This window comes from Alosa pseudoharengus, unplaced genomic scaffold, assembly GCF_046254945.1.
Source record: "Alosa pseudoharengus isolate Yale_2024_CS ecotype anadromous, Long Island Sound unplaced genomic scaffold, YU_APseudo_1.1 YU_APseudo_1.1_scf_12, whole genome shotgun sequence".
Taxonomy (NCBI): domain Eukaryota; kingdom Metazoa; phylum Chordata; class Actinopteri; order Clupeiformes; family Clupeidae; genus Alosa; species Alosa pseudoharengus.
In genome coordinates this window covers 26,761,411-26,786,204 of record NW_027468587.1, presented here as the reverse complement: position 1 = coordinate 26,786,204, position 24,794 = coordinate 26,761,411, and the positions used below count along the sequence as shown (strand labels likewise).

Sequence of the window (24,794 nt, the reverse complement as noted above, 5' to 3'; positions counted from 1 at the left end):
TGTTTCTTGCTAACATTCAAACAATGAGAAAAATGTGTGTAGGGCGAAATGTTTTTTTACTTGTCTACCAGTGCAGGGTGCTGCATCAAGAAAAGTTCTCAAAGTAATGGCTGAAAGCTGCTCGGGATTTTTTTTCTTTTGCAAGCAATATCTAACCATACAGAGTATGAAGTATGCATTGGAATTACATTTGTAGTTACAATAAATTGTTTTATATTTGTGAACCAGTCATCAGATGATGTTTTCACTGGAAACATACTGTGGAAAGGGCTTCCATTGAAAGCATTGACTGCTTTATAATGGCATGTGCCCAATAGTGTAATATGTTTTCAACAATGTTAATATTGTTAACAGCTCTGGGCATATAGATTGCTGGTCTACATTTTCTATGGGTGTGAGTCCTTGTGTGTGTGTGTGTATTTACATGTGTAGTGTATATGTACACCACTCTTTGGTTTCCATGGTGACTCGTAATAAGATGCTCTGTTGGTGGTTGGGTACGTGCTCAACAAACAACAAACTGAGTAATCCAGAGCTGAACTGCAGTACATGAGAGTGTGTGTGTGTGCACAGTCTGTGAGTATGTTTAAAGGGTGACTGCCTTTTCTTTTAGTTATCACACACACACCAGGTAAACACTGGAGACACAGACATTACCAAACTGCAGAGGCCATCTTTATTAACAAAAAAACAAACAAACAAGACAACACAATAAGGTCATACCCAATCCCGCACTCTGAAGAGTAAAAATGTTACACATACAAATTCATCTTAAACACACACCAGACACCAGTGCCCAACATCAGTCATTCAGGGGCCCAAACATAAACTGGCCCTGTGTGTGTGTGTGTTAGAGCAGCTGTAGGCTGTCCACTCCCGAGGCTGGACTCCAGAGCGTGTGTGTGTGTGTGTGTTAGAGCAGCTGTAGGCTGTCCACGGTGATGGCGTCCACTCCGAGGCTGGACTCCAGAGCCGTCTGGTAGATCTCCAGAGCCTCGGCCAGAGGCAGCGCCGCTCCTTCACTCGTCTCGATGATGGCGATGGCCTCGCCAAACTCATTACACATGATGGTGGGAGTCCCCTGAGGGAGGGAGGAGAGAGAGAGGGGGGGGGGGGGGATTGAGATATTGTTTGTTGATGTTTGGGCGTGTCATCAATCTCAATGGCTACATGGCAAAACACATCCTGACCTCTCTGCGTGTGTGTGTGTGTGTGTGTGTGAGTGAGCGTGTGTACCTGTGCGAGGTCAGCAGTCTGGATCTGAATGAGCTGAGGCTGTCCCAGAGCCCCTTGCTGGCAGAGCGCTGGCACTGCAGCAGTCAGCTCCACCGAGCCGTCCAGCACGGCCACTGCGGCGCCTGCCTCCCCATGGTCCCCGTGCCCATCCTCCTCCGCCCTGCGCTCCTGCTGCTGCAGCGCCCTCGTGTGGATCTTCTGGTGGTTGCGCAGGTTGGAGACGGTCTTGAAAGCTTTTCCGCACTGGCAGGCGTGGGGTCGCTCACCTGTGTGCGTGCGCCGGTGTTCTGCCAGGTGCATGCTCTGCACGAAGCCCTTGCCGCAGGTGTCACAGCGGAACGGACGCTCACCCGAGTGCGTGCGCAGGTGCTCACGCAGGTGTGTGTTCTGACGGAAGCGCTTGGCACACACACCGCATGGAAACGGCCGCTCGCCTGTGTGCACGCGCCGGTGGAGCGTCAGGCCAGACGCTGACGCAAATGACTTACCGCACACGCCGCACACGTGACCACGCCCAGGCCCCATCCCTGTGTGACTGAGCACGTGCAGCCGCAGGTTGGAGGCGGAGTTTAAACGCTTCCCGCAAATGTTGCAGTCCAGGGAGGGGCGGGAGTCTGAACCAATCAGCACGCTGCCCTCCAAGGAGGGGCGGGAGTCTGAACCAATCAGCACGCTGTCCTCCAGGGAGAGGCGGACCTTATCTGATCTAGGGGCGGAGCCTAGTTCTGTGTGGGTGTCGACCTGCTGAGCCTCTGGCCCCTCCCCCTCTTTAGAAACGACAGCTGGGCCAATCAGTGCGCTGTGCTGTGGCGTGTGTGTGTGTGTGTGTGTGAGTGTGGGGTGTTGGCTGTGGCAGTGCAGGTCTCGCAGCCGCTTGCGTAGGAAGCCCTGGGGGCAGTGTGGGCAGGGGTAGGGGGCAGGGCCCTGGTGCTGCGTGTATCGGTGTGCGGTCAGTTTGGCTGGCCGGCGGAAGGTGGCGGGGCAGTCGGGGCAGCGGCAGGGCGGCGCATCGGCGTGGAGCAACTGGTGCTGCCGCAGGTTGGACGACTGACTGAACGCGCGCGGACATATGGGGCAGCGGTACGGCCGTTCGCCCGTGTGTGTGAGGGTGTGTCGAGACAAGTTGGCCAGCGACGAGAAGGTCTTGCCGCAGTCGCTGCACTGGAAAGGCCTCTCGCCGGTGTGCGTGCGCAGGTGGTTCCGCACGTGGATCTGCTTCTTGAAGGGCTTGGCGCAGACGCCGCAGCGGAAGAGCCGCTCTGACACGTGCACTGTCCGGCGATGGCGCACCAGACGCAGCGCTGTGCTGAAGGCCTTCCCGCACGTTGGGCAGGGGAACGACAACTCTGCCGCCGGCGCCGCCAGAACACTATCCTGATTCTGACCCGTTGGGGGCGCTGCAGAACCCACGCCGTTCTCTTTGGTTACATCTCCATGCCGATCATCAACAGGGGCGTCGGCTTCTCGACAAGACTCCGCCTCTAACTCTGCTTCTGACAAAGGAGCGATCAGACCCACCTCCAGCCCCGCCCCCTGACACTGCGATTGGCTCGCCTGTGTAAGGCCTGCCCCCTGACACTGTGATTGGCTCGCCTGTGTTAGGCCTGTCACCTGCCGTTCTGATTGGCCCACCCGTGTAAGGCCCGCCCCCTGACGCTCTAGTAGTCGCTCCCGCAAGCTGGGGGCGGGGCCTAATCTTCGGGAGGGAACACACACCTGCTGGAAAAAACACAGGAGTGAGTAGGATCCCTACAGGAACTGTGTGTGTGTGTGTGTGTGTGTGTGTGTGTCTGTCTGTGTGTCTGTGTACTTACAGTGCTGACAGGTGTGAGTGGGGTTCTTGCAGTGTGTGTCCGTCGGTGGTAGAGGAACTTGGTCATGTTGGTGAAGGTTTTGGAGCAAAACTCACACCGATGCAGAGGTTCTGCCGTGTGGGACTTTCTGCAGGAGCATCATCAAAATAACATTATCATCGTCACGTTACCATGAACACCAAAATAACATCATCATCATCATCATCACGTTCCCATGGACACCATCAAGCTCGGAGCCAGATGTGGCATCTGGTCCAGGTGCAGCCCAGGTACCACCCCAAATCTCATTCGCTATCTCTGGCAGTGTACTGATGATTGACATCTCATTGTACAGCTTCCTAAAAGAAGCGTGTTGAAATCGAGAACAAGAAAGAGGGACCATTTCACCATCTCAGGTGACTGGAATGGACCTCCGGGGGGAAAATCATTCTGAAGTTTTAAGGTGGGCTCCTAAAGAGTCACTATAAATTTGGCTATTTATTTTACTATGTAAATCAGATAAGAGAACGGAGCGGCCACATTAGGGCGCCATCAGACACAGTGGCCCACGTAGCATCAGGTTTAATAGCGTAACAACCAGCGTTCAGCAAGTTTATTTAGCTATCTATCTATAAATTACAGGAACGGCCGTCCGTTATTTGCATATCTCTCAAATCAATTGATTTCAAACTTGGCAGGTGTTTTGTTACGGGCACGAGTAAGTGCAGTGCCAAGTTTGACATTGTTTAGATTAGTAATGTAAAAGATATTGTTAAATATATCGGTAAAAGAAGCACACGTTGGCTTTCTCCGCTCTACTGTAGCGACTCCCCGTCTCACACAGCGCAGGACCAGAGACAGAGAGGGTAAGCGGAGTTTTGGCAGCACTGAATCAGGGCACAGAGCGGGTCAAGATGCAAGATGTTTGGATGATTATCATGTCTGACGTCAACAATAAAGACTCTCTGTATGCAGTTTGCTTGCCTAAAATGCCTAACGCCAACAAACACGGGTATACAGTGGCTATTCAAAATGACGTAAAAATGATGTGCAATAAACTGGCACTTCGAATAGCCCAGGCTACTTTGGACTTGAGACTTTGCATAAACAAACGACAATTCCGACTGCAAGATCCCAAACTGAAACGAGCGATAGGCTAATGGTCCCGAATTTAACGACATTTCAGAATGCCACACAGCTAGACAACGAGTGGCAGACAGTGACATGTTTGGTAGTATAAGTGACATGTCACTTATACTACCAAAGACTGTTTTTGAGTCACATCGTTGCAAATCTCATATGATGATGCATCTTTCTACAAAATGGTTTGTCTTGTATATCATTGAGTTATTCAATAGGCTAAACATATAGTCTTACATCAAAGCTGTAGGCTCATGTAATTTTGATCAGTTACAGACAATGAGTGGCAGACAGAGTGTGATGTCACTTACAGGCTAGAGATTGTTGAGTCACATCGTTGCAAATTTCATACAATGATGCATCATTCCGCAAAATGGTTCGTCTTCTCTATCAGGAAGTTCAAAAAGCTTAACAATAAACGATAGCCTTAACGCAAAACAGCTGTTAGGCTTATGTCATTTTGATTTGTAAAAATGTCACATGCAGCCATGCCTAAATTCTGCTTACTGCACATTAATTATAGGTTAATATATTATAATATAATATTCAATATTCGTTATTGAATGTTTAGCTGAAATTATGTTTTCCCCTATCATCCTATGTTTAAAGCAGGCCTACCTGCGGGCATGTAATTGGGCTAGGGGTTTTCTACGGGAATGGCCATTTTGAACTGGCACTGCGCTAGTTTAGTAAATTAGCTGTGAGCTGGAGTGAGCTGGATTTCGCTACTTGAGTTCAAAATAATATTTGTAGACTAATCTAGATGAGGATCTGCATTATGGGCCATGCTAGATGTGACTCAACGGTCTTATTTTTCGCACAGGACGGTAAGGTAACTGAAAAACAGTTAAAAGCATGTGGGGAGAGAGATTTCAAACTTTTCCTAAAGAAGAACAAATTGCCTAACCAAGAGGAAACCACATGCGAAATGAGATCTGACCTGTTTCTTCTACACCCCCCTTAGGAGCAAGATAAGAATAGAATGAGAAGAAAAAACGGTATTTTGAGATCTGAAGTTGAACTTCAATGGGCTCTTTACACGAAAGGCTCTCAATGCAGCCGTTTGTTAACTGTGTTGTAACGGCATCTTGTTATATTCTGCTCCTAACATCTTCACTCCGACACTGAATATCTTGTTTGCCCAATAATAATAATAATTTTAACCTCGCATAAATCCTTTATCGTAACGCGCTGATTCACTAGGTGCAACACGTGGTCCGTGTAGACACTAATAACATTAATAGTAGCGGCAGGTTCAAACACACCTGGCTCCACCAGAAACAAGCGAGCCATAAGTGCAGAGCCCATTGTGCTTGGGCCGAGACAAGATGGCTAATTCACAGATGAGATTTAGCACAATTGTGCACAATAATGTTCTCCTGTTCGCTTGAGCTTTCATCTTGTGAAGAGGGTGACACTGTAGACCTGCACAGTACTGTGTGTGTGTGTGTGTGTGTATGTTTGTGTGTGTGTATGTGTGTGAGGGATGGAGAGAGAGAGAGAGAGAGATGCATTGAAGAACTCTGGACTACACTACCTGCTCCTGATATGCCAGGTTATAGTAACACAGTACACTGTGTGTTTGTGTGTGTGTGTGTGTGTGTGTGTGTGTGTGTGTGTGTGTGTGCACCTGTGTATAATGAGGGTCATCTCAGTAGTGAAGCCGTGTCCACAGTCGACACAAAGGTAGCGCGCCTCCCCGGAGTGTGTGCGCAGGTGTGTGTGCAGGGAGCCAGCTTTCTTGAACACCTTGTCACATTCGGGGCATTGGTGCGTCCCCTGCTGATGCACACGCCCATGCGCCGCCAGGCGATTGGCCGAGGTGAACGTGCGCTGACACTCTGCACACTGCAGGGCCACGCCCCCCTCTGGGGCAGAGCGGCCAGTGACTGGCTGCCGTGCCGGCGCCACCGGTCCCCGCACCTGATTGACTGGTGTCCGCTCCATGTCCGGTGTGTCCATGACAACCACACCATCCCCACTCTCCTTCTCCTGACACAGGAAGTGCTCACCCTGGTGTGCCAGGAAGTCCTCGGGGGTGGCGAACTCCAGCGCACACTCAGAGCACTCATAGGGCGTGGGTGTGGCCGTGTGTGTGTGTGTGTCTGTGAGTGTTGGCGTGGCCGTTGGTGTGAGAAGGGGAGGCAGCAGGCGGGCGCGACGCAGAGGGGTGGAGCCATCAGCCAACACCTGAGTGTGTGTGTGTGCGTCTGCAAGTGCCTGGGCACTGCAGATCTGGAGACGCAGAGTGGCAGAACCGGGCAACGGGGCAACTGGGGGCAGGAGGGCACGAGACGGGGTACCAGTCTGCTGCTGCTGCTGGGCCAGGACCTACACACATACACACATAGACACGCACACACACACGCACACACGCACACACAGACACACACACACACGCACGCATGCAAACATGTTCACACACACACACATACACAGACATACACAGACACACACGCTGTTAGATGGTTTGTCTGGGTATGTGTGTAAAGCTGCTTTCAGACTCCGCACTATAAATTCGGAATTCTAAATAGCCGGTTATGTTGTTCAGATATACGGCCCAACCACTTGACATCCGTAGAACATGCAGACTTACACCTAGGTCTAGTAGCAGCTACAGACACACACACACACACACACTTACATCTCGGTCTGAAAGCAGCTACAGACACACACACTTAGAGACACCCCTCGTAGAGCAGAACTTTAGAGTGAACACTAGGGGTGTAACGGTACACAAAACGCGGTTCGGTGTGTACATCAGTTTCAAAGTCATGGCTCGGTGTGTGTACAGTACCTCCGTTTCAAAGTCACGGCTTGCTTAATTTTCGATACAGGAAGCCTGTAGGTACTGCTAACCTAAAATTCACTGACAATACTTTTTTTGCGCAATGGGAATAGTTTTTGACGTTATTTGACTAAACTGACATGATCCACTACTTAATATATTTGTCTGGGAACATGAATTTGAAACTTGGTCTGCAAGCAAAAAAAGCCAACTGTTGATTACTGTACGCATCGGTGTTGAACCTCATGTCCTGTGCCTAAACGGTTCGGTTCGAATATGTGTACCTTTAAACCACTAGTGAACACATTTATCTGTTAGGGTGTGTGTGTGTGTGAGTGTGTGTGTGTGAGAGAGAGAGAGTCTGATTTGTTCCGTGTGGTTCCGTACCTGGGCCAGGATCTCTCCTGCTCGTTGCTCGTCAAGAACCAGGTTCTGCACATTGACCAGCGGAGCAACGGAACCATCAGCCTGCACAACATACTCCTGGAGAAGTGAAACAAGAGTGAGTGTGAGTGTGAGTGTCTGTGTGTGTGTGTGTGTGTGTGTGTGTGTGTGTTCTCACCGTGTTGGAGTGAGCGCTGTGTGTGTTGCTCTGGTGTGTGTGTGTGTGCTGCAGCCACAGCTCCGGGGTGTTGAACAGCTGCAGGCACTCCAGACACTGGTACTGGATGGGCCCATCCGGGTCAGAACCCCCCTCACCCGCTTCCAGAACCTCACACACCTCTGCAGGGGTCAGAGAGGACACACGGGTCATCATCATCATCATCATCATCATCATCACACACACACACACACACAGATTCACTCTACATATGTGAATCCCCTGTAATCTCTAACTGTTTCCTCTATACTCAATCTTAAAGAAGAATCAGTCATATGCAGAAGTAGCACAGCAGTAAGGAGACAGCCTTAGGGTGTGTGTGTGTGTGTGCATGAGTTTGTGTGTGTGTGTGCATGGTATCATGGTTTTGCGTAAATATACACGGCACTTCAAAAATAGCCAACTGCACGCATTTTGAGCTATCTGCGTGTACTGTATGTTAACGCCACGTAAACATACACGCCACTTATCATCTCATTTCCGTGTGTATGTCAACTCCAAGTATACTCTAGGCCTCTAGGGTTAGGGTTAGGGTTATGGCATTAATAAACACGCCAAAATGCTATTATGTGTTAGAAAACACGCTAGTGGCCATTGGTGTATCATACATACCCAGTTCATGATATCAGTCTGGTATGTGTGATAGTCTATCCACCGGATTTCAGATTTCAGGTTTCTCACACACACACACACACACGACTACTGATTTCTACTAGAAAGTTCTTATAGCTCATGTGTGTGAGTGTGTGTCTAATAGGGGTTTCACAACATTTTTTTTTCTTTGTTTACATGTTTTTCATAATAGTAGCCGTTATGTAGCGGTAATGCTAACATTACTGCTACTGCTAGCTGCTGGCAGCGGGTGTCTCATCTTCAGATGGTTATCTGAGTTCTTACTTTAGTAAATCTGTACAGAATTTACACGTCAGTGAGCTTCTCGCCTCTTTTGCCTTTCACCATAGTCCAATAGTTGACTAGTTGATGAAACCTAGCACACACACACACACCTCCCTCCTGCCCCACACATGGCCGCCCTTCCCCTGTCTGCCCCCCCATCTCACCGTGCTCGGCCTCCAGTCCTGCCGACATGTGCATCTCCTGGTGCAGCAGCAGTTCCTCTGGGTTCCTGAGGAGGGCGCCACACTCCAGGCACTGGTAGCTGGTGTCCCCATCCTCGGGACCCCCTCCCTCAGCCTCCTCAGGGCCTGTGTGGCTCTGCTGGTGCAGCAGCACCTCCTCCAGCGTGTTGAACAGCTGATGGCATTCGCTGCACATGTACTGGTGCTCCACATACACCTCCTCCGGCTCCTCCTGCTGGTCACTCATTGCCACTGCAGCCTGCACCGTCTTGCCTTAGACTGCTGCACTATGTGTACGTGTGTGTGTTGTTCTGTGAATGAGTTTGTGTGTGTGTGTGTATGTGTGTAAAGGCCAGAGAGCCACTTCGGCCAGGTTCAGCGCAGGGTCTGGGTCGTCACGGAGACCCTGCTATGAAGTCTGGGCTGAGAGGACCACCTCACTTGGAATTCTGGGAACAAATCAAACACAACACGCGTCACACATAAAACACACACCATACACACACACATAAAACACACACCACACACAGACACGCACATAAAACACACCACCAGCCCTATGCAGTCCGATGCACTCTTCCCACTACCACAGTAAAGATACACAACCACTGCAGTGTTTCCCATACATTGACTTATTTGTGGTGGCCCACCACAATATCAACATTGACCACCACACAATGATTTTCCTGGTTGTACAAAATTGTGCTTAAATCTGGTTAGAATCATAACCACACTGCACTAATTTGTTAAAAACCGTTGCATTCAGGTTAAACCTACCACCACAAATAGAAATGGGAAACACTGTACTGTAAACAAATGCTACCAATATAAACAAACACTACCACTGTAAACAATTGCTGCCGCTGTAAATAAACACTGCCACTGTAAACAAGCACCACTACCAGCTGTAAACTACCACTGTTGTAAACAAATGCTATGACTGTAAGCAAACGCCACTACCATTGTGAACAAACAAACGCCAGTAGCATGCTACCACTGTAAACAAATGGGGAATACCACACCTGTCTGAGGAAACACCACACCTGTGAGGGCCGCACTACCTGAGAGAACATCACACCTGAGAGAACATCACACCTGTGAGGGCCACACTACCCGAGAGAACATCACACCTGAGAGAACACCACACCTGTGAGGGCCGCACTACCTGAGAGAACATCACACCTGAGAGAACACCACACCTGTGAGGGCCGCACTACCTGTGAGAACACCACACCTGTGAGGGCCGCACTACCTGAGAGAACACCACATCTGTGAGGACCGCACTACCTGAGAGAACATCACACCTGAGAGAACACCACACCTGTGAGGGCCGCACCACCTGTGAGAACACCACACCTGTGAGGGCCGCACTACCTGAGAGAACATCACACCTGAGAGAACACCACACCTGAGAGAACATCACACCTGAGAGAACACCACACCTGTGAGGGCCGCACTACCTGAGAACACCACACCTGTGAGGGCCACACTACAAAGATTCCGCCACACGCAGTGATTAGGGGGCCGAGCGGGGCATAGTTGAAAAGGAAACATGACATCACTGTGTTTAGGTCGTAAAAACACTCACTACAGGTTTTTTTTTTTTTTTTTTAAGTGAACAAATATTAGCCCAGATTTGTCAAATTCCATAAATATTTTACAGTTTCAGGAAGGCTATACATCATGTTTAATAACTGCTTATGATAATCTCACCTCCTGTTTGGCAGCTTTGTGACAGCTGCAAATTTTGAATATTGAATGTCCATCAACATGTGAAGATCATCTGCTGCAAATTTAAAATTGGAAAGAATTGCGGCCTGTTAAAACTTTTTAAAAGCTTACTGTGTTCACTGTGTGCTGAGTGTGTTTCACTATTTCACGGATTGGGAGAAATGCAAAAACCAAATTTCCCTAACGGGATCAAAAGAGTATAAATACTTATACATATACTTATAAGTCAAGTTATGACCAAAAACGCATGTTGTACATTGCAGCGCCCCTTGTGGTCAATTGACAGATTTTTGTGTGATTCCTCAAAATGGGGTCCTGAGTCCACATACCAATTTTGTCGATTTGACCCATAGACAGTAAAAGATTTGACCTCACATCACCTTTGGCAATTTCATTTGATTGTGAAAGCCTTCCAAAGTCAATAAGCCAAACAGACAGCTGAGGGTCATCTGTGTCTATTTTGGTGTGGATTGGACAAAATGTAAGGTATGTGAGAAATGTGTGGCCCTTCATAACATCCAAAAGGTATTGAAGGTATCTAATTGCACACCTGAAACTTGGTGAAAATGAAGCACTGCAGTAGCTTGATTCCCAACCCGAGAGGTGACTGTTGCATTATGACTGTGCAACATATCAAACTGCTACAAGTCGACTGGAGGCTGCTTTGCAGATCAAAGATTATATATGCCAATATTAGGCCTTGCACTCTGACCCCAGAACTACTCCAACTTGTCTTAATTGAATACAAGACATGTTTCACTGTCGAGAATGCACATCATATGGGGGTTTAGCAATGCTCGGAAGGTCTCAGAGACTCCTAAATCGTTTAAATCTTATACGTTATTATGACTACTGTCTCTGGTGTGGCATCGGCACAGCAGACTACAATTTAGCATGGTGCGCTATAATCATTATCAGGTGGCCTCCTATTTGAAGTGGGTTTTCTAAGCGTTACGCTAACTGCCTGTGTGGCGGGCGAGCTGTTGGCGGCGCTCTCTCATTTCCCCACAACCTTGTCGACGACACCGCGGTCTCCTGCTGGAGCCACCCCGAAACGCGACGGTCGTCAGGCGGCGCTGTCCACTTTTCTCCGAAGTCTATCGTGGCCAAGCGAGGCCTCCTCTTTCCTTCCCGTTTCCGAATCTTACCTCTCATCGACTGTTGTTAGGCAAGCCCTCGTGCAACCGTCATAGGGGTTCCGCGGAAATATCCTGAGCGTCCAGATATTCTCTAAAAAACAGTCCCATCATGGTTTAAGAAGAAAACACTTTTATCAGAAATTATTTCGCGATGTAGGCACCGTCGGGGACCAGAAATGCATGGTTTGCCGAGACGTTGCCTCCGTTCTGGGGAAGCAGCCCCGCCTCACATTTGGGCTGTATGAATTTGCCAAAGCGTGATTGGATCGCCTGCCTGTCAGTCAGTTGACGAACAATGTTGAGGCTAGAGAATGTTTTGTGTAGGCCAGCCAGCTAGCTGTGTTTTGGGCGGCAGTGAACGCGTACAACTTAATCATGAAGTTAATAATGGAACCAAACCCTTAATTGTAATTTAAATTAATCAGAGAAACTATGCGCATAGGCAATCCCCACAGATAGTTCATTATGATCGATTGATTTATTTCAAAGATTATACACCAGAGCGCTCTAGAATCTCTTGGTTGTGTAGGAATGAGCCCTTCTTGGTCACCAATACATCATAAAATCCTATTTGAAACAGTATTGTGCATTTATATATTTTAACGTTAACGAGTTTTTTCCCCGTGACTAAAACATGTCCACACCTTGCAAAAAGCAAATGTAAAGGATAACATAATTTTGAGAACTTCACTACCCACAATCCAGTGTAGTGGGCAACGGCGGTGTGCGTCAGGTCCAACAGATCAGACGGACAGAAGAAAGGGAGGAGACATCCATCCTTAGCTACTAGCTACTCGGTGCAGGGAGGCTTTTAACAATTATTGGATTTTAGTGTAAACTGTGAGAATCCCTTTTTGGCCCAATATAACGACACACTTCCCCCCTGCCCCGACATACTCGCACATAGATATGAGCGGCAGCGGGCGGCCCAGGACCAGCTCGTTTGCTGAGCCACCGGGGGCTCCCGGAGCTGCCGCAGCAGCCGCCGGATCAGCCGTGGCCGGCGGGAGCACATCAGGAAAGTCCGGGGCTTCGCAGGCCGCAGGGGGGAGTTCATCTGCCTTTGGAAACTTGCGGCTTAGCAGTGAGTCTATTTCATTATGTCAGTAGGAGGGGAACCGGGATAAATGTTAACCTGCAACCTTTAAAAGGACAGTTTATGCTTTTGTTATTTAATTCGCCAATGCCAGGTATTTTAACAAGCTGTACTTGCTTTGCTAACCACGTACGTGTAGCTGTGCTGCTACTGCTAACTAGCTACATGTTTTTGTAAATGGGACAACAGGATCAAGGGTTTTGGTTGTGTGAGAGAAACAAAGTGGAAAGCTAGCATCCGTTAGAGAGCACACATCTGTGCCCTGTAGAGATGAAGCGCTAGAAAACCGAGCGTGTGAAATCGGGATCCAATTGTCATTAGGAAAAAATAGGGTAACAGTGTAACAGCCGACAACATACGGAACAGTAACGGTAATGGTAGCACAACTTAGCTAGCAGGCGAGTCGTCGTGTCAGCTCAAAGCTCAGAACAAAGCTCAGTGTGGTGCTTTCGCCCCAAGCTATGAGACGAATCGCGTCAATCTTAACAGTCGAACTACTGTAATTCCGTGTTTGTTTTCAGTTTATATGAAGAACCTTTGTAGAATCCGTAGCTGGTAAACAGCACAGTGGTATCTGTAGCTCGCCAGCGAACAGACCATCCAAAAACTAATATTAGCTGTGCGGCTAGGCAATCTAGTTGGCTCAGCCACTTTTGCTTCTGTCAAGTTGTTTAGAATCTCGTAACGTTATCTATGTGATGTCCATATGTAAACTGACCTTCACAGCGTGTGTATGGCAAATACAGTTAGCACATCAGCATTGCTGTCGGAACCAGTAGCGTAATCTTTCTGCAATTTCACAAACTGGTTTGATGTGTGGCCCCAGTGTCTAGCTTCTACCTCAAAACTGACTTATGACTGTAGCCACTGCAGCTTGGAGCTGACCAGACACTGCTCGTCATGCCCACCTTCAGCCAGTGTTTAACCGTTCGTTACATGTAACTGTATTGGCAGCAATTAAATATGCTTTACATCTGGAAATTGCACCACTTTTCAGCCATTTGTCCTTGAAATATGTGGTGTGTGTTCTGACCAAGGGCTCAGCGCTGGTTAGCGCCCAAGTGCCCTGTGTGGTGCCCTGTGTCTGCATCAGACCGCATATCTGCGCCCAAGTGCCCTGTGTCTGCATCAGTAGTAGTAGTACTAGGCCTTTATTGTCACATAGGCACAAGTACCAGTGAAATTAACCATCAGACCACATATCTGCGTCCAAGTGCCCGGTCTGGTGCCCTGTGTCTGCATCAGACTGCATATCTGCGCCCAGGTGCTCCGTCTGGCATCCTGTGCGTTCTTGTGTTCTTGCATTGGATGTCTGTGTGTGTGCGTGTTTACTTTAATTGGACATGCGGTTAGGTGTGTGTGTTGGAGGCGGCTGCTCTAGGACTACAATGGAAGCTCTGACTCCTAAAATATCGCTTAAAATGTAAAATATGTACAAATAGGCAACAATTGTATTTACATTATCCTGTTATTCTACATCAATATTGTTGGCTAAAGTGACGACTAGATCATTTAGTAATTTCTCTCAGGTCATCATAACCTAAAGTGATTTTCAATCCCGTAGCTGCAACAACCATTTTAACCCTTTTAAGTGCAGCTTCAGAATGCATTGTTTTCAGTGCTGCAAAGCTAGATGGGTTGGGATAGGAGCATCCATCAGAGCTAGATGGGTTAGGACATAGATATTAGAAAGCTCGATACCGCATTGACTGTCGAGTTCTATTAGGTGGTATCGTAAACGCGGCCGCCATATTGGTGGGGGCAGCACCTTTATTGTCTATGGGCAACATTTGCAGGCAATCACAGACACCTGTCTGATTTCCAGTCAGAGTCACATGCTCCTCCATTGGCCTCCAGTGATTGCTGCCCCCACCAAGATGGCGTCGCTATTTACGTACGTTCTGGAGCCCAATGCGGTATCTAGCTTTCTAATATCTATGGGTTAGGATGGGTTGGGATTGGAGGATCCATCAGAGCTAGATGGGTTGGGATAGGAGCATCCATCAAAGTGGCTGGACTGTTTTTGATTCACTAGCTGTGTTAAGTGGCTGCTAGACCAGTGGCTAAGCTGGACTGTTTTTGATTCACTAGCTGGGTTAAGTGGCTGCTACACCATGCTAGTATTGCCATTTGATGGTCTTCCTTACAAGGGGGGACATGGAATAAACCAGCAAGGCAGATTAACTCACAACATTGATTTAGTTAGCTACAAGTAGGTTACCAAATAGCCTATTCGCCTTATTCACCCGGCAGCCAGAACAAGGCTACAGGGTACACTTACCATTACACCTCAGTCCAGCAGATGGTGATAATGCACTCAGTTTGCAAACTGCCAAAAAAACTCACTGAAGAAGAAGAAGAACAGGCCAGCGAACCCTTCTTCTTTTTCGGTGAGCTTTTTAGCAATTTGCAAACGGAGTGCATTACCTCCACCATCTGCTAGGTGTTTAGGTGCGTGTGTGTGTTCCTGCATTGGACATGTGTTTAGGTGGGTATGTGTTCTTGCATTGGACATGTGTTTAGGTGTGTGTACGTGTGTGTGTGTGTTTGCATTGGACATGGGTACCTGTGTGTGTGTGTGTGTGTTTTCGTGTTCTTGCGTTGGACATGTGTTTAGGTGTGTACGTGTGTTCTTGCATTGGACATCTGTTTAGGTGTGTGTGTGTGTGTGTTCTTGCATTGGACATGGGTTGTGTGTGTGTGTGCTTGCATTGGACATGGGTTGTGTGTGTGTGTGTGTGTGTGTGTGCGTGTGTGTGTGCGTGCGCGTGCGTGTGTTTTCGTGTTCTTGCATTGGACATGTGTTTAGGTGTGTGTGTGTGTGTTTGCATTGGACATGGGTTAGGTGTGTGTGTTTTTGTGTTCTTGCATTGGACATGTGTTTAGGTGTGTGTGTGTGTGCGTGTGTGTGTGTGTGTTCTTGCATTGGACATGGGTTAGGTGTGTGTGTGTTTTCGTGTTCTTGCATTGGACATGGGTTTAGGTGTGTGTGTGTGTGTTCTTGCATTGGACATGTGTAGGGATGTAACGATTACCGGTATAATGGTAAACCGCGATAAAAATGTTGACGATAATAATTACCGTTTTCATTTCAAACATCATGATTATCATTGTTGATTACCGTGGTGTGGAAACCGTGTGTTTAATCCTTCCCAGCTTCATCCGAGCCTGCTTTTGACATATAGTATGCCTGGTACAATGGAACAAAACTGTACCCTACTGATTCTGTTGTCTAATTGATGGTTTTAACTACGATTCGGATTTAGGCTACACCAGATTTTAAAAGGTGGAACTTTTTCACTGCAAAATGTGCACTGTATCATGTAGCCACTCTGCGTCTTTTTATGTTCACGTCCACATTAAATCCATTCCACTCACGTTATCAGGAGAATACAGTAGCCTAAAGTTTTATTTTGAACACCAAACCAATTAAACATGAAGAAAAAAGTGAACGGGACACTTTTTGAAACTATTTCAGCTTGTGTAGGCCTATCAGTGCTTTTTGAACATATTGAACACACTTTTAGAAATACCGTGATTATACCGAAAACCTTGATAATTTTGGTCACTATAACCGTGAGGTTAAATTTTCATATCGTTACATCCCTAGTAGGGGTGTAACGGTTCATGTATTCGTATTGAACCGAAACGGTACGGGCGTCACGGTTCGGTGCATGAATTTACACGGAGAATACACGGTATAAAAATACATAAAACTCGTGTGCGGATTAATTAATGTCATGCGCAATTACTGTTAAGTAGCGAGAGTTACAGGAGTTCTTTAGCGACACCTAACGCTAATCTGTAGCCTCGCCTTAGCTCTGAAGCTCTGATTGGCGCCTATGTTTTTTTTTTGTCAGGTCGTCGGTCGAGTCCGTCAGTCATTAGCAGCACTAAGGTTAGACCCACAAGAGTTAGAGGATCCGCTGGTCTCTTTAAGATCGCAAGTTTGAGAACTTCAGTTACAGTAACGTTAGTACAGGCGAAAGAGTGGTGGATAATATGAAACTGTGTGTCGGCGTTGTTCAGCAGGGTATGTGAGTGGAAAAAATGCTACACATATTCGAAGTCATCACCCAGATGATGTAGGCTACCAATCACTGAAACGAGGGGAAAAAACTTCGCCTGCCCTTCAGTAGCCTTTGGATACACATACAAATAGGGCCAAAACCTATGGCTTAAATTAAATGATTTCGTAATGACAGAAAGCTATGTAAATCGCGTGGTAATTACCTTTATGTTGGGGTAACTTGTAACTTCTCACATGAGGAGCTGGTAGTGTTAAGTGCATAGACAGTAAAATAAAGTGACAACGCTAACCAGGCTAATAAACAAACCATGCTACGGTGAGTAAGGGCAAAGTCACGTGACTTCTAGTTGTAGTCTCTTTATGAAATTTATGAAAGCAATTTCATTTTTAAAAAAAAGGCAAAATAGTGTGATATTTTCACAGTTAGTAGGCTAGATTATTACTTTACACACAATAAAAAAAATATTGAGGCAAATTGTAGACCCTTCCATATACAACTAAACACAGATGTTGAAGGTCTTGCTTAAGTGGATTTTTAAAAATCATTTTTCTATGTAATTTGCACTTTCAGAAATAAGAGATGCTGTAGGCCTATTTTCAGTTTTATAGCTGATTGTCTTATTTTGTTTACAAGTTACAGATGGAGTCTGGGTACTTATTGTACTGTTTAGCCTACATCTTACACACTTCAGGCTGTTGCAGATAGCTCAGGGAAGAGACTGTATGACACTAGGTGGTACAGCCTGAGACATGTACAAAATAAAATGCTTTCTGCATTTTTGTTTTGCTTTTCCCTCCATTGTACCGAACTCGTACCGAACCGTGATGTCCGAACCGAGGTATGAACCGAACCGTGACTTCTGTGTACCGTTACACCCCTAATCCCTAGACATGTGTTTAGGCGTGTGTGTGTGTGTGTTCTTGCACTGAACATGGCCCATTGATAGCTGTTGGATGTTGGCGGATGTTGAACGATGATGATGGATGTTGGTTGGTGGTGTGTGTGTGTGTGTTCTTGCATTGGACATGTGTTTAGGCGTGTGTGTGTGTGTGTGTTCTTGCATTGAACATGGCCCATTGATAGCTGTTGGATGTTGGCGGATGTTGGACGATGATGGATGTTGGTTGGTGGATGTTGGATAATGGTGGATTTTGGGGCATTGGATAATAGTGAGTGTTGGTGTTGTGTGAATGTTAGTGGATGGTGGTGGTGGTGGTGGAGTTAGCCTCTGCTCTTATTTTGGATGTTGAAGGATGTTGGATGTTGGATGTTAGTGTTGTGTGGATGGTGGATGTTGGAGGGTGGTGGTGGTGGTGGGTGGTGGATAGGGGTGGGCGATATGGACAAAAAATAATATCTCGATATTTTTTGTGATTTTGACGATAACGAAAATTAGTCGATATCCTTTAAAAGTCAGAGTTACTTTACAGCTCATTATGAATAGCATTATTACAATAATAACCAATAACCTAACCTATGACTTTTTAACCAAACCAATGCATTGTCACTCTGACACATTTCCAATTCTGCCCCCACTTGTATGTGTGGCAATGACATGGTCTAGCCAGCTACATTACAGAGAATGGATAGGCCTGACAGTTTCCCAAGAGAAAGTCTGAAGCTGAAGTTCCTTTCAAACTAGGGATTTAACGGTATGAAAATTTAACCTCACGGTTATAGTGACCAAAATTATCACGGTTTTCGGATTTCTAAAAGTGTGTTCAATACATGGATTTCTATGGAACGTCACGAAAACATGTGTGCGCAACCAAGAGGCAGAAAGCTCCATAGAACAGCATAGAGCAATGCAAAAGAGCAAAAGAATAAAATGAGTTTTTGTGCTGAAAACTCCACCAATTCGAAATCACGATGGTTAGAGAATGTTAAATATGTTCAATATCCCTAACAGACTGCATGTCTTCGCCAAAAATGACAAAATACGATGTTATATTAATAATCCAAATGAACGTCAAACTTTGAAATATAGTCTGAAATGAGATGTTATTATCATTGAGACAACAGGGGTATACAAAAAAATCCGATTGTAGCTTACAGCAGCCGACTATTTAGGTTAAGTTTATAACGTTGTGGACGGCCACCAATCGTCTTCTGCCTCACGGCTGCGCGCGCATCTAGTTTTGTTGGTAAACGGGAAACTCATGTATAGGTTCAGAAAGCACTGGTAGGCCTACACAAGCTGAAATAGTTTCAAAAAGTGTCCCGTTCACTTTTTTCTTCATGTTTAATTGGCTATGTGCTTATAGCTTAACTTACCCTACCATAACTTGGACTTTGCTATTTCTGTTATTTAGATGCAAGATGAGTGAGACGAAAGTAAGCGTTCAAAATAAAATTTTAGGCTACTGTATTCTCCTGATAACGTGAGTGGAATGGATTTAATGTGGACGCAAACATAAAAAGATGCAGAGTGGCTACATGATACAGTGCACATTTTGCGGTGAAAAAGTTCCGCCTTTTAAAATCAGGTGTAGCCCAATCAATTAGACAACAGAATCAGTAGGTTACCAGTTTTTTTTCATTGTACCAGGCCTACAGTACATGTCAAAAGCAGGCTCTGATGAAGCTGGGAAGGATTAAACACACGGTTTCCACACCACGGTAATCAACAGTGATAATCATGATGTTTGAAATGAAAACGGTAATTATTATCGTCAACATTTTTATCACGGTTTACCATTATACCAGTAATCGTTACATCCCTATTTTAAACCTTTACTTAGGTTTCACCAGAGCCCGTCTATGTCCTTATTAGACATTCTCTGGTTTCACTGCAGACCTTACAGAATAGAAACTAATGCATTAGCTTATAGCTAATGTATATGAGAAATCCCATAGAGATGCTAACGGTTAGCATAATCGATAAAAGTTTATATTTAGAGCGAACTTCAGCCCATTTACAAAAAGGTAACATAAGAAGATTTCTTTGTTTACAACTGACTATTAAAATACTCAAAGGCTAGCCTAATGTTTACATATAATACCGTGACTTTAACTAATCAATGCCACTTGAATGAAGTAGCCGCACAAAAAATAAACATTAGACTGCGTGTGACGTGGACCATTAGCAATCACGTAACTTGCTTTGATGCAGCCAGGAGCTTCTCTCGCATTCAACTCCTGGCTTAGTGAATGTATGGGGGTTCAATGCGTGATTTCGAGTGTTTTCCCCCTAAGTAATTTAAATACTCGATAATGTCAATTTGCACATCGTTAAAACAGCAATCACGATATTATCGCAGAAGATGTATATCGCCCACCCCTAGTGGTGGATGGTGGATGTTAGTGTTGTGTGGATGTTGGAGGATGGTGGTGGAGTTAGCCTCTGCTCTTATTGTGGATGTTGGATGTTAGTGTTGTGTGGATGTTGGAGGATGGTGGTGGAGTTAGCCTCTGCTCTTATTGTGGATGTTGGTGGATGTTGGATGTTAGTTTTGTGTGGAGGTTGGTGGATGGTGGTTAGAGGATAGTGGATGTTGGAGGATGGTGGTGGTGGTGGAGTTAGCCTCTGCTCTTATTTTACTCACTTTGCTCTCTGTTGTCTGCTGCTTGGTGAAGGGGTAAAAGTAACGTGCATTATTACTCATTGCCAGAGTGTCTCGCAGAGACAATTCAACTGTGCTTTCGCAAGAACTCTGGATTTCCAGGGTAGTGGCGTTGAGTAGGGCAGGGAAACCTCTTGTTTAAAAGTCAGATGCAGAGGAAATGGTAAGAATCTGGAGGTCAGCAGCATTAACGTGTGTGTGTGTGTGTGTGTGTGTAGGAGACAGCAGTAAGGTGACCACAGTAGTGGCGACCCCAGGCCAAGGCCCTGACCGGCCACAGGAAGTGAGCTACACAGACATCAAGGTGATCGGCAACGGCTCGTTTGGCGTTGTGTACCAGGCACGCCTCGTTCAGTCTCAGGAGATGGTGGCCATCAAGAAGGTGCTGCAGGACAAGCGCTTTAAGGTTAGTGCTCAGATGCGCGCACACACACACACAGAAGTGCTTTAAGGTTAGCACTTAGATACATGCATACACGCACGCACGCACACACACAATCACACACACACACACAGAAGCGCTTTAAGATTAGCACTCAGATACATGCATACATACATGCACGCACACAATCATACACGCACGCACACATACACACAGAAGCGCTTTAAGGTTAGCACTCAGATGCATGCACATGCACACACGCACGCACGCGCGCACACACACACACACACACACACACACACAATTATACACACATGCGCACACACACACACACACACACACACACAATCAAAACACGCATACACACACATATACGGAATCAACACACGCACACTAGGGCTGAGCGATATGCGATATCATGATAAAAACATCACAGTTGAAGAAGACATGACTGCAACACACACCCCTCCAACCCCAGCAACCCCAGTAGCTGCGATCCTCACAGATACAGCCCCTTGAGCTCTCAGTCAGGGCTCGAAATTAGCACCCGCCAAGCGCCCATGGCGAGTACATGTTTGTATTGGCGGCTGAATTATGGCAGGTACTGCGCCACTTTGGCATGTGGAAAACAGCTGCTTATCAACTGCGAGAATAAGCTACTTCAGTCTGTCATGTTAAACTGGCTTGCCATATCAACTCCGCTTCGCATCGGTGTTCTGTTCACCCAATGTTGACATAGTCAGGATTTATTATCAAGTAATGACCCGTGGACAATACATTTTATTAGGCTATAGAAAATATATTTTTTTTCTATAAAATTATATAAAAATTCATAACTTAATTATCGGCATCGGCCGATATGGACATTTCTGCCGATGTGCCTGGCCAATAAGGTGACCTGTTAATTATGCACACACAAAGCAAATGTTTATGTTACTATGAGCGCCAACAACATACTTCCAACATGTTGGCTTTGTGGCAGTATTTTCAAATTCCGGAAACTGATGTGAGGAGGGGTGAAATGTTAACGTTACCAATTTAATTACACTTAAGAGACATCATCTTGAACTCTACAAAGCACTAAGCCAAAAAAACGGCACCAGCTAAAACCGTGACGACGCATTGCTAAGCTCTTATTTACAATGTTGGCTATGAGTTTCTAAAGTGTGTAACGTTAGCTAACGTTAGAAAGCTAGCGTGAGTTTCATAAAGTCCAGAAGGAAGGCTAGCTGTAAAGTTACTAACCTACGTGTTGTAGGTCTTATTCATTTTACTCTACAGACTGACATTTCAAGTTTATAGGGTTACAGCAGCATTTCTGTTCATTTGAGAACAATGTGTCATATTGTCAACAACACAGTTCTTGGGGACTGTCTTGTAGGCTACTGTTCAAGTATGACATTTACATGTTTATGTGAAAATATTAGGCTACTTAATAAATGTGCCATATTTGAAATAATTTAAATATTTTTTATGAGTGAATGTCTATTTCTAAAATGATACAGTGTTGAATCAAAGTAAAGTTTTTAATGTCCTGTATCGACAGCAAGTAGCCTACACTATCATAAAACAGGTTAATCGCTATCATAATAACAGGTTGTCATTATATTTTTGCAACAGTCATTATAGCAAATATCCTTGATTACTGACCAAGATACAGCAACGTAATAATAATAATAACTAGAAATGCAATTCCAAGGAATTACCAGTGCATGAAAATGCTAAAGTTGTGATGTAAAATATCATGTATAGTTAAAACAGATAATACAGAGATGGTTACTACGTTGATGCTAGGATAGACATGGTGGTTGCATAGCTTAATAAAAGTTGATAGTTTAAAAGTAGACTGTTTAAAAGCTGAATGTAGATAGTTTAAAAGTTGTTGATAGACAGTAGATAGTTTAAAAGATGTTGATAGACAGCTAGTTTAATAGATAGTTTAATGATAGTTTAAAAGTAGACCGTTTAAAAGTTGAAGGTAAATAGTTTAAAAGTTGTTGACAGACTGGAAGTTTAATGAATGTTGATATTCAAATAGTTTAATGGCTGTGTATAGGTAGATATTTGACGATAACTGAAAGTTGGAATGGCTCTAATGTTTGCTAGCAGTGATGCTAAGATTTTTAACTATGCTAACCATGCTACTTAGCTAATGTTTTATAGCAGTGTTAGCAATGCTAACATGCTAACCAGGCTACTTAGCTAACGTTTCTAGCAGTTTAATGAATGTTGATATTCAAATAGTTTAATGGCTGTGTATAGGTATATATTTGACGATAACTGAAAGTTGGAATGGCTCTAATGTTTGCTAGCAGTTATGCTAAGATTTTTAACTATGCTAACCATGCTACTTAGCTAATGTTTTATAGCAGTGCTAGCAATGCTAACCAGGCTACTTAGCTAACTTAACTAACGTTTTCTAGCAGTTTTTAACAATGTTAACATGTTAACTATGCTAACCATGTGACTTAGCTAACCTAGCTAATCATTTTTAGTTGTTATGCTAACTATGTTAACTAGCATGCTAAAAATGTTAATATGCTAACTATGTGACTTAGCTAACCTAGCTAATCATTTTTAGCAGTTTTGTTAAAAATGCTAACAATGTTAGCAATGTTAACATGTTAACTATGCTAACCATGCTAACTAGCTACAGTGGGTAGGAGTCAGTTGATGACAAGTGTTGACATAGTTGATGACAAGTTAAAAGTTGTTGATAGACAGCTAGTTTAATAGATAGTTTAATAATAGTTTAAAAGTAGACTGTTTAAAAGTTGAATGTATATAGTTTAAAAGTTTAAAAGTTGAATGTAGATAGTTTAAAAGTTGTTGATAGACAGCTAGTTTAATAGATAGATAGTTTAATGATAGTTTAAAAGTAGACCGTTTAAAAGTTGAATGTAAAAAGTTCAGTAGTTTAATGGGTTACATTGTTTAACAGTGGATTATTGTAGTGAGGACTTTTATTTTGAAACAGTTTTGGGCAGAGGAAACCGTTGAATAGGATGTGTAGTCTTAATTGACCCAGATTGTATGCTTAAAGCCTGAGGGCCTGTCCACACGGAGACGCTTTTTAGGTTAAACGCAGAGGTTTTGCTTCGTCTTGGCCGAGCGTCCAAACGAATCCTGTAAACGCACTGCCCGAAACCGCACTTTTCTGAAACCTGGTCCCAGAGTGGAGAAATCTGAAACCGTAGCCCCTTTGAATTCGTTTAGACAGCGAAACCGCACATCCTGCTTGCGTATCGATGATGTCATCACCACACCTCAGCTGCCCTGGACTTGCACTTATAGTATTGCCTAACAATACTAGTTTTCATACATGACATTACCTAAGATAACACTCCGTAAGACAAATATCACAACTGGTGCTGCCCAGCGCCGATAGCTTATGACTTGGTGGACTGAACACTGTTTTTCCCGGTGTTTTTTTTATGCATTCTAGCTACTGTCAGTGACGCGAGAGAACTTAAGTTATTAGGAAAGTGCGGTGTAAGTTTAGGCTACATTAATTTGTGCGTAGTGCCAGTGTCATTCATTTATTTTACATGTCTTACAACATATATACATGCATTCACAGTCGAGTGAAATCAGATATAAGCATACAAAGACGCATAGAACTCACGTTAAGCCGATGGTAGCACATTGAATGCAAATGCGCGATTTGATGCAGGCAAAAGTATTGACTGTTAGCCTACTAACGAAGGTTTTATAGCAATATTATAAATGTGGCGACAGAATAGCCTAGAACTTGGGTAAGCCTTGCGTTTAGTAGCCTAATTGCGGTGATAGCCAAAACTAATGTGAATCACGGACTATCCTACAGCCAAAGAAAGTAAAGGTGATTAGTAGGCCTACCTGCGTTAGCCAAATAAAGGACGGGACTGCACCCTTCACAAACCGTAAAATAAAGTTTATTAGTTTTACAGTTGACTACAGTTGACAGTTCACCATCAGTCCACACAAACAATTCTGGTTTCCTTGCACTAGCCATTTCGTCGTAGCCTATTCTGTCTGTTTGTAAAGCGCAAGTTTTGCAAGTTTTGGTCAATTTCTGTAACCTATAGGCCTGGGGCATGAAGTAACGTGTTAAGTCGTGGGTCCGTTTGGATCCGTTTGGACGCAAATATTCTTGATACGGTTCCAGGGAAGACGGAGGAAAAAAAGATCGGTTTGGTACGTGTGGACTAGGCCTGAGGCTGCAGTTGGCCTGAA

At 45.1% G+C, this 24,794-nt stretch overlaps 2 protein-coding genes across 4 annotated transcripts in view; one reads left to right on the top strand and one right to left on the bottom strand.

The window, feature by feature from the left end:
* Positions 1–657: 657 nt before the first annotated feature.
* On the bottom strand, positions 658–11,732 carry znf526 (zinc finger protein 526). 3 transcript variants are annotated; one of them, XM_076280607.1, is made up of 8 exons: positions 11,517–11,732; positions 8,620–9,086; positions 7,520–7,680; positions 7,345–7,440; positions 5,800–6,500; positions 3,051–3,177; positions 1,237–2,952; positions 658–1,081 (listed from the first exon to the last, which is right to left on the bottom strand). In XM_076280607.1, exons 2-8 carry the CDS (start codon positions 8,882–8,884, stop codon positions 914–916), a joined length of 3,234 nt encoding a protein of 1,077 aa, XP_076136722.1. In that variant the 5' UTR covers positions 8,885–9,086; positions 11,517–11,732; the 3' UTR covers positions 658–913. The 3 variants fall into 3 exon arrangements, with proteins under 3 accessions (XP_076136722.1, XP_076136720.1, XP_076136721.1); XM_076280605.1 differs by having other exon boundaries at positions 1,237–2,955; positions 11,517–11,730; XM_076280606.1 differs by lacking the exon at positions 11,517–11,732 and adding an exon at positions 10,351–10,417 and having other exon boundaries at positions 1,237–2,955.
* Positions 11,733–11,911: 179 nt separating this feature from the next.
* Positions 11,912–24,794, top strand: part of gsk3ab (glycogen synthase kinase 3 alpha b) — a 31,852-nt gene continuing 18,969 nt past the window's right edge. The window contains exons 1-2 of the mRNA XM_076280608.1: positions 11,912–12,591; positions 20,416–20,603. Of these exons, the coding sequence (XP_076136723.1) occupies positions 12,417–12,591; positions 20,416–20,603 (363 nt within the window). The 5' untranslated portion in view covers positions 11,912–12,416. The remainder of the gene's footprint in view (positions 12,592–20,415; positions 20,604–24,794) is intronic.